This window comes from Triticum aestivum, chromosome 7A (assembly GCF_018294505.1).
Source record: "Triticum aestivum cultivar Chinese Spring chromosome 7A, IWGSC CS RefSeq v2.1, whole genome shotgun sequence".
Taxonomy (NCBI): Eukaryota; Viridiplantae; Streptophyta; class Magnoliopsida; order Poales; family Poaceae; genus Triticum; species Triticum aestivum.
The window spans coordinates 675,545,809-675,555,754 of NC_057812.1; the positions used below are offsets into that span (position 1 = coordinate 675,545,809).

The 9,946-nt window shown below is 42.2% G+C and overlaps 1 protein-coding gene across 4 annotated transcripts; it reads right to left on the minus strand.

Annotated features, from left to right (window-relative positions):
• Window positions 1-3,167: 3,167 nt before the first annotated feature.
• On the minus strand, window positions 3,168-9,695 carry LOC123149201 (probable ubiquitin conjugation factor E4). Of its 4 annotated transcripts, XM_044568787.1 has the most exons (3): window positions 4,618-9,695; window positions 3,869-3,951; window positions 3,168-3,496 (listed from the first exon to the last, which is right to left on the minus strand). In XM_044568787.1, the coding sequence occupies exon 1, from the start codon at window positions 9,585-9,587 to the stop codon at window positions 6,582-6,584; it is 3,006 nt and encodes a 1,001-aa protein (XP_044424722.1). In that variant the 5' UTR covers window positions 9,588-9,695; the 3' UTR covers window positions 3,168-3,496; window positions 3,869-3,951; window positions 4,618-6,581. The 4 variants fall into 4 exon arrangements, with proteins under 4 accessions (XP_044424722.1, XP_044424719.1, XP_044424720.1 ...); XM_044568784.1 differs by having other exon boundaries at window positions 3,168-5,946; window positions 6,043-9,695; XM_044568785.1 differs by having other exon boundaries at window positions 3,168-3,951.
• Window positions 9,696-9,946: the final 251 nt, after the last annotated feature.

Genomic DNA, 9,946 nt, shown 5'->3' on the forward strand with positions numbered 1-9,946 from the left:
GCCCTTTGCTAGCAAGGGCGAATCGAGCATGTGCGCTAGTTAACATAATAGCCTGTAACTGGCGGCGCATGTATAGCTTGCTTATAGGAGATGTTGGTTCGGTCCAGTAGCGCTGTTGGTTGTATCGTTTTCCATTTTGTTTTTATATTTCCCCCTTTTTATCTTTTCCAAAAATACTAAATACATAAATGTTTCACAAATAATTACTTTAGTTTAAAAAACATTTGCAGTGCTAAAAAATGTTGTTACATTAAAAAATGTTTCAACACATATTCCAATTTGTTTTTGAAAAAAATGTACTTAAAAATATTAATCATGTATTTGAGAATGGCAAACGTATATCAAATAAAATATACAGATGTATACGAAAATGTACAATTTGTATAATTTTTTTGACATCAATACATGTATTTGAAAAAAGTTTATCATTGTATTTAAAATATGTTAATAATTGTATTTAAAAAGTATTAAATCATGTATTTAAAAGGTATACACCAAAACGAACCAAGAGTGTATGTTCCTCCCTTCGTTCCACAATCTAAAATTGTGGACACATGCCAATGTTCAACTTAGAGCAACAATTGAACTAACGGTTAGTTAGTTATAAGATAAGAAGTGCCAAGTGTCTATAAAAATGAGTACAACGTATCATTTTAATGTCATATCGACGCCAACACGTGTTAGGATAGCATATATTCTTGCATGCTTAGCGTATTATCTCAGCTGATTCTATGTGATTTTCAGAATAGATCGATCGATTCTGTTCGGTTCTATTGTATAGCTGGCAACTTTATCTTTTGTATTACATACTACATATTCTTTGGAATACAACGTTCCGCACATGTGTGGGAAATCTTCTCATACACTTCGGTTTGCATTAATGTACACTACAATACCGAAGTTAGACTATGTAGGTTCTCCCTTCTCCCACAATCTAAAGTGTGGACAAACATCAATGTTCAACTTAGACCAACAATTGGAAGTGTTCAATAAATATGATTACAATGTGTTATTTTCATGCCATATCGCTTGCAAAAATCATTTGTCTGCTTGATGGGTTCTATCTTTCATCCACTCGATCGATCATCCTGAGGTTGTGCAGTGGACGAAGTAATGTTGATTGATTAGGCAAACCGAGGCAGCATCAGGTGCCGGCCAATGCAAACCACCACTTTCCTTTTGCGTTTGAACAGGGTAACGGGAAAGTGAAGAGCCAAGCTAGCTCGTTGGGCATCTCTGCAGCTCTAGGTTGTCGCCAACCTAGCTGGTCCTGGAGGGGAACGCGTGAAAAACGAAGGACCAGAAGTGGCTGGACGTGCATGGATGGAGTGAGGGACAAGTTTCAACATTTTATCGTGAGAGAGACGACGATCATTTTTCACTCTTGTAGCCAAAACAACTCCACAAATTTTCACGTTGTTATCAGCATCTCGCATTAGTGGAGACTGGAATGGAATTGCTGCAGGACGAATGGTCTAACATTCGGACTCCACACTCTTCCTGCCCAAGTTCACACCTAAACCTTCCTCCTAAGCCACACTAATGCAAGCTTCCGTGCCAAAGAAGATACAACTGATTTTTCTTATAAAGAAATTAATCTTCATTGAGCAAATGTCCGACCTCTGTATAAGATGATGGCGACATCCAACACGTCCATAATATGTCTTTCAAAGTATGTTTTTCAAAAAATTTGGCATTAAAGCCACAATTTAACCTCAGAATTTTTTGGCATTTCAAAATATGTTTTCCAAAGTGGGTTCATATGTAGCCGGATTCATCCATGCATTTCCCAAGTCATCTAGGGTCAGTTTAGTTTGCATCCACAACCTGATGCCTCGAAAAAACTTGTGCCTGGAGAGTTGATGGTTTTCTGCCTGTCCAGGCTCACATGCGACTAGCTAAGGGTGTGTTTGGTAGGTGCATGAGCTCAAAAGTTTCTTATAGTGATTGTTTGGCATGATGTATGGGCTCACGAGAGGCCTCTCAGCCATGCTAAGTTGAGCAGGCCCAGATAAGGTGCACGGACGCAGCCATGCTCGCACCAACCCTCAAAAAATGTGCAGAATTTCAAATTTTATTTCAATTCTCAAAAATTGTTTAGAATTACAAATTTTGTTTGATTTTACAAAAAAATCAGAATTTTAAAATTAATGGGATTTTCAAATAAAATCAATTTTTTTAAAAAAATCGCAAAAAATGTTAAAAGTTTCAAATTTTGTTTAATTTTTCAGGAAGTGTTCAGAATTTTACAATTTGTTTAAATTTAGAAAAAATGTTGAGAATTTCATATTTTGTTTAATTTAAAAAAATGGCAAAATGTTTTTGATTTCCAAAAAAAGTTCACAATTTGTTTAAATTTCAAAGCATGTTCAGAATTTCATATTTTGTTTATATTTACAAAAAATGTTCAGAATTTCAAATTTTGTTTAAATTAAAAAAGGAATTACAAAATGTCGTAAAATTTTCAGATGTTGTTCAGAATTTCAAATTTTCGAAAAATGTTCAGAATTACATTTTTAAAAAAATAAAAAAATTGAAATCCCAAAAATTGTCTAATTTAAGAAAAGGGAATTCCAAATGTGTTTTAAGTTTTTGTTCACATTTTTCAATTTTTTCCACCATTCAAAAAAATTATTCGGAATTCAAAATTGTTCAACATGTCTAAAACATGCAGGCTGTCAAAGAGTCAGCATGTCTCAGCACATACACCGCTACCGAACAACAAAAAAGGCATGTGCTCAGCCTGTGTAGAAGGAGAACGACAATGCTATTGTGGGAACTGCTACCATACACACCCTAAGTGCATGCGTACATTTTTCTAAACCAGGCTAAACACAAGAAACGCCTCCCAGCCAGGCTCGTACAGGCATCTCCAGGCTCCTAACCAAACAACATCGCAGCTTCACGGCAAGACTCAAGCCAGGCACAAAGCGCTCAGGACAGAAGTATCGGATGAAAATATTTGACATGAATGTTTAAAATGTTATAACACTAGCTAGCACTTCCAAAGATCCTAAACTCTAGTTTGTGTTCAAGGAAGTGAAGAAGAAAACATATCATTAGGTAAGTTCAATGCTAGAAAATCAAAATTAGATGAGCTGGCATCAAGAACACTCAAATACTCGATGCTGCTAGCATAAATAATTATAGCAGAAAAATAGTAGTAGTGAGTAGTGAATAGCCTTAATTAAGATCTTTTAGTTCCACTTCGGGAAAATACATCCACTGCTTGTCCAGCTATCGATTCCTTTTCAATTGATAAGAAAAAATATTTCTGTTGTGAATAAAGTGCATACAGCAAATTGCAAAAGGAGATATGACAGTAGAGGGAACTGAATCTGGGAGACAAACATTCAGTAATCTTTCTAAATGATTGAGCCCTGGCTAGATCTAGCTGCTTCTTCCTCAACTGAAACCTCCAACATCGCCACCGCTCCACCCCATCGTTCTCCCTGTCTCTGTTCTCTGGATAAGAGATGCCTCCAGGGCCTCCTCCCTGGACGCAGGCAAAAAAGAAAAGACAACGGGCTCACAAAGAATAACATGCTGAAAACAAAAATCAATAAGGCAAGCAGGCCCAAGAATATAAACAAGCTGGCTGTACGAATCTGGAGACAAATCGTGCCATCAGAAAATCAACTGTGCAGTGTGCACAAACTGAAGAACAACCGACTGTTTTTTAGGGAAAATGTTTTTTTTAAGACACGAACAATAATTCGCAGCTGAACAAAATGATGAAATGTTTATACAAGTGGACTTGCCATAACCTAACAATCAATGATAAGCAATGCATCACAGTATTTTTCTTCATGGTGTATGAGCTGTATGCTCAACTTAGATTTGCAGGGAGGAGTTTAGCGCCATTTACCAAAAATTGATCCAGCCTGAAACTGTAACATCTATTCCGCAGAAAAATGTCCATACAAGAGATGAGCCAAGTCAACACCCAACCTGTTCACATGACACAAATTGGTCAAATACACGCACAAGCTTCTCAAGCTGACACATAAATCCATATATAAACACAGGCTCCAATTCTAACCACTGAAGCAAGTACATTCACGTATTAAACAAGGCTCCAAACATGGAAATGGCAACAAATAATGTTCAAACATGAACCAAATCAATGCCCAAACGTAGCATCTCACACTCAACTGATGAGCATAAATGACATCTAAGATGAAGCATCAGCTTGGTAACCAAGACAGAGGTTCACTGTCTGGCATCTTTAGCTCCTGCCACGGCAACCTTCAGAATCTCCAGCATGAAATTCTACTTATCAGATAGCATGTACTCCCTTTGTAAACTAATACTCCCTCCGTCCCAAAATAAGTGTCTCGACTCAAGTATAACTTTGCACTAAAGTTAGTACAAAGTTGGGACACTTATTTTGGGACGGAGGGAGTATAAGATCTTTTAGATCACTAAAGTAGTCATCTAAAAGGTCTTATATTAGCTTACAGAGGGAGTAGGCTGTAAGAGAACAAGGATGTGAGAAAAACATATAACAGAACAAGTTGTACACATATTTTTTGCAATAGCCAAGTGGAAGAACATGTATGAAATAATAGAACAAATCATAACAAAATGGAGTTCTGGTAGTGCCCAGCAGCCAACCTTTGGAATAAACAAACATAGTAGCTAGCAGAGCTTGAGGCACCAGCTTTCGGTAGTAAACCAAATATATGTACTCCAGCTCTTTCATGAAAGCTATGTGACACCCATCAGATCATTAGTTCCCGAGAACAAAAACAAGTGCAGGTGCCATGCCAGCTCTCATACTGGTTAATCGTTGCGATCAGGTTAAGTAACTGAATAAATTATAAGCAGTTGACAAAAGGTTGCTTTCAGGCGACCCCAAGTATAATTAAGCAGTGCTCGTGTAAAATACTAGTGCAGTTATGCTCAGATGACTTGTCGAGATCGGAGATGGATGTTTCATTTTGGTCCTATGTCAAGATAAGTTTCCACACTAGGAACAAGTTAATATCACTATATCAGTTCTGCTTGCACAAATTTAAACAGCGTAACTTTAGAGCAGACGTGCAAGATTGGGAGATTAGTCTTTAGCCTATAGCAAGATTGAGATGAACACATTCTTGAACAAGTCATTGCCACATCTATGTATACAATTAAAGAAAGTGATTCATTTTTAAATCCTATCAGTAATGGCACGGTGTTCATGGTCAGGGCATTCGTTTTATATATTAAAGGTGTGCTACCAATACCAGTAAGCTAGAAGTATCAGATGAAAATATTTGACATGAATGATTAAAATGTTAGAACATTAGCTAGCACCTTGTTGCTACGAAAGAAACGAATTGGTGCGACCTAAAAGACTGAATAGTATTTTATTCAAACATGCACAATTTGTTAACTTTAGCACAGAGATCAGCTCTGTTTCTAATGGACGAGAACCATGAACTGTTACATACAAGGAAAATAAGTGGTAGAAATGAAGCTTTCAACTTATTGGGATAAAAAAAGGCATGGTGAGACTAGTGGCTGCAGGAATGGACATATTTTTTCCTAAACTGAAGTACATGACTAATATCCAAAAGAAAGCTTATACAATCTTGACAAAAAATACTAGCATGGACTTGAATATTTTTTTGTCTTTCTTTCAGATGAAGAAAATTTTCTGTAAGACAGCCTACATCATTTTATTTGAACTGATTGACTAGAGCTGGTCCACACGAACGGCCCACCTCAAAGATCCTAAAATCTAGTTTGTGTTCAAGTAAGTGAGGAAGAAAACATATCAGAAGATAAGTTCAATGGTAGAAGAAGAAAACTGGATTAAGCTGGCATCAAGAACATTCACAAATATTCATGGTTGCTAGCACAAATAATTAGCAGAAAAATAGTAGTATTGACTCGCCTTAATTAAGATCTTTTAGTTCCATTTCGGTAAAATACATCCACCGCTTTTCCAGCTATGGGCTCCTTTTCAATTGATAAGAAGGAAAGAAAATTGTGTGGTGAATAAAAGTGCATACAGCAAATTGCAAAAGGAGATATGACAGTAGAGAGAACTGAAACCTGGGAGACAAACATCCAGTAATTTTTCTAAATGATCAAACTCTGGCTAGCTCTAGCTGCTTCTTCCTCAACTGAACCTCCAACGACAATGCCGCTCCACTCCATCATTCCCCCTGTCTCTGTTCTGCATAAGAGATGCCTCCATGGGCCTCCTTCCTGGATGCAGGTAGAGTAAAAGACAACAGGCGCCCAAAGAATAACGGGCTGAAAACAAAAACCAATAAGGCAAGCGGGCCCAACAAACAAGGCTGGCTGTACAAATCTGGAGACAAATCGCGCGATCAGAAAATCAAGCCCCGATTGAGAACAGTCGACTGTTTTTAAGGAAAAATACCATTTTTTAACGCACACACCATTAATAATTAACCGCTGAACAAAATGATAAAATGTTTATACAAGTGAACTTGACATAACCTAACGGTCCATGATAAGGCAATGCATGACAAAGTGTACAAGCTTAGATTTGCAGGGAGCACTCTACGCCATTTACCGACAATTGATCAGGCCTGAAACTACTGTCCATCCCAGCTTTTAGCAGTTCACTCCACCATATCAGCAGCACCATCAGGCTCCCCGGTCTGAGTGTCGACAGCCCTCCGCTTCCTCGACTGCTGGGACCTGACAAATTCTTCAATGCGCAACTTGAGATCTGTATCTGGTATCAACATGTCTTGAGTGAGCTGGGAGCGGTTGAACGGATCAGTACTGTCACTGAGCAAATGCCGAACAATAACTGGTCGATCTACTGTGACCCGCGACGATGGTAGTATCACAGGATCATTCATCAGAGTATACTGGATCGGATCAAGAAATTCGTCTGGTATGTCCCCAAGGATAGCCTCAGCGTCCATGGCCTCAGCGGCAGCAGCTTTTGCTTTACCTGCAAGTTGCATAAACTCCTGTATGATTTGGGGGTCTACCCCAATCTTCCACAAAATATTAGTTGCGCTAGCAAACAACTGCTCACTGTATGACCTTCCGTCTTTTGAGATTGCAGCTGGGAAGACAGCTTCCTTATCACCCCTTGCAATGTGGACATAGATGGTAGCAATCTGTTTCAATAGCTGCTTCGGTTTGAACTCATACTTCTCTGGATCTTTTACAGTCAAGGATTTCCTCTGGGGACCAGCAAGCTGCAAGAGGAAGTAATTTAACATGCTCGCCACCCTTTCCACCATTTCTGGAAGAAGCAAAGGTGCTGGAATTTGTTCTGACGTGAAAGCAAGCATCCCAACATCCTCATTTGCGAGCTTCATATCAAATCGAGCAATATTCTCTGACTGATGAAACGCGCGCAACCGCTCCTCTCTTTCTTGAGCAGGCCTGCTATCCCATGCAACAGTATTAGCCATTTCAGCCTCTATTTCCTTTAGCTCAAGAATCCTTTTCAAACTCTCATCAAGAAGATAGATGCTATCATTGATAAGGAAGTTCAGAAAATTCAAGTAGACACCCTTTTCCTCTTCTTTAGCCATTTGTCTCCAAGCATTTCGATGACTGGGAACATCCCATAAATACTCAAGAAGCTCAGCAATGTTGTGCCGGATATTAAATTTGTCGAAGAACTGTGTATGGGAGCCAGTGAATTCAATATCCACATAAAGCTTCAGAAGATTCTTGACAAGATAATCGAGACATAGTTGGTGCCCCTCAAATAACGAGGCTGTGGATTTCAAGCCGCTTCTTTGTGGCATCCAGCTTTTCAAAACTTCAACCATCTTTGCTTTCAGGTAAGGATTTTTAATGTAAGAAGAGCTCGCCATGAACATGATGTTGAAATTGAGAAAATTATCCAATGGGAAGCCCTCCAGAGCTTTTGGAATTCTAGAGGTTAGAGCAAGTAAATCCATTGCATCATCAAGAAAATGCTCCGGTATGCAGGAAAATTCCATGGGGCATTCTGATGGCAAAGGCATCTTAAATCCCCCAACTAGGTCTACTGACCACAATATCATTAATCTGTAGAAAGATAGTGCACGCTGAAGAAAAGCACTGTCCCTTAGTATCTGAGATTCATAGCAGAACTGTTCTTGGGATAAGGCTGCAACTATCTTCTCCAAGCGTGTTATATCTTGCTCAAGCTGTGGTGAACTTCCTCCTTGATCTCTGATTGCTTTGTTTGCTTCCAAATCATCTTCACACCTTGCGAGTTCCTGAGAGATATGTTTAAGATCTGCCACAGCTTTCATCACTCCCAAGTTAAGTACCCTTGCCGTCATGAAAAAACATTCGCAAATAAATGAGAAATTCTCTTTATTTGCCTTCCCACTGGCATTATCTTGGCTCCAGCTCTCTATCCATGATGAGACTTCTTCTGAGGAGGCATTTACAGCGGTCAAGCTCTTGAAATCTACTCTTTTGTTGCAGAAGAGGTACTTGACATCAATCTTGCCCTTCATCGACTCCATTTTATCCAAAAAAGGCTCGCACAGACGGAGCATGACAGCACTGAGATTGACAAACATACCCGAACTTGCACATTTCAAAGGGTCCACACGCATGCCAGATCTTCCTGCATTTGTGTTTATCACCGCTGCCAGATATTCAAGGACCTTTTCTCGAGTATCCGAATTCTTAAGCAGCACTAGAAGAACATCCCTCAGCCCATCCTGCAAGCTATTCATAACATTCTGTATTGCTGCGAATGATGACAGTAAATCAGCCGGCCTGCGTGTAGATGCATCAGAGAAGCACTGTTGCCCAACATCAGGCTGGCTTGCGAATTCACGATCGGGAATAGCACTGACATGGAAGAAGGCCCCAAGCAAGCTGCAGATCTCCATGGTTCTTCCTTCCCCAATCAGCATGATTTGATTCTTAGGAATCCACTTGGGGTGCTGCACCAGAGCCTTGGCGCAGTTGGGGATCCCCACCAGCCGCTTCAGCACACGGAGAGGCCGCTGGAAGTCGCCCAGCGCCGATACCTTGCCGACGCTCTGCCTCAGGCGCTCGTACAGCTCGCCCATCACCGGCTCGACGGCGTCATAGTCGGCGTTCCCGAAGAGCTCGTCCAGGAAGCCCCCCGGCGGCGGGGCGCCGGGGGACGGGGCGGAGTCGAGCGGGTCGGCGGCCTCCGCGAGCAGGAAGACGAGCAGCTCGGCGGCGGGGTGGGGCGCGTTGGGGGGCGTCGGGAAGGTGTCCGGGTTCCCCGCGACGATGCGCGCGTAGGAGAGGATGAGGCCGCGGACGTGGGCGATGGACGCCCTGAGCCGCGCCTGGAGCGCGGGGTCGCGGATCGTGGAGATCTTGCGGGCCTCGTCCGCGGCGCGGCCGAAGGCGGCGGCGAGGAACCGGAAGGGCGGCGGCGAGGCGGCGGGGAGGGAGAGGCGGTCGATGAGGAGGCGCTCGGCGGCGTCGCGGAGGGCGAGGAGGGGGCGCGACTCGGAGAGGAGCTCGGCGGCGGTGAGCTCGAGGTAGGGCACGGCGGGGTTGGGGGCGGACGGGGGCGCGAGGGAGACGAGGAGGATCTTGCGGAGGATGATGTCCTCGACCTCGTCCGGCGAGCGCTGCGGCCGCGACGGCGCCGGCGCGGACGGGGACGCCATGGGATCGGATGCGGCGGCGGCGGTTGCTGCTGCGTCGACTTCTACGGCGGACTCGCTGGGGTTTGGAGGGTTTGTTTTTTTCTTTTGACGGGAGGGGCTACGCCGACACGTTAGAAGCGTCCCGAAGGCCCCAGATTTTTCCACCAGATAAGCATCGACGCATACTTTACGCCAGGACCCAGGAGAAAACGAAAAATACAACCACGTCCCTGAATTTTGCAAAGAGAACCCCAAAACAGAGAAGGAAAAGGCGATCATGTCAAAACCAACTCCGGTGATATTCATGCATTGCATGGACTTTATCCGATTTCGAGTACCACCGGAGAGACCTCCTCACGGGAGGAGACTTTCGTTGCTGC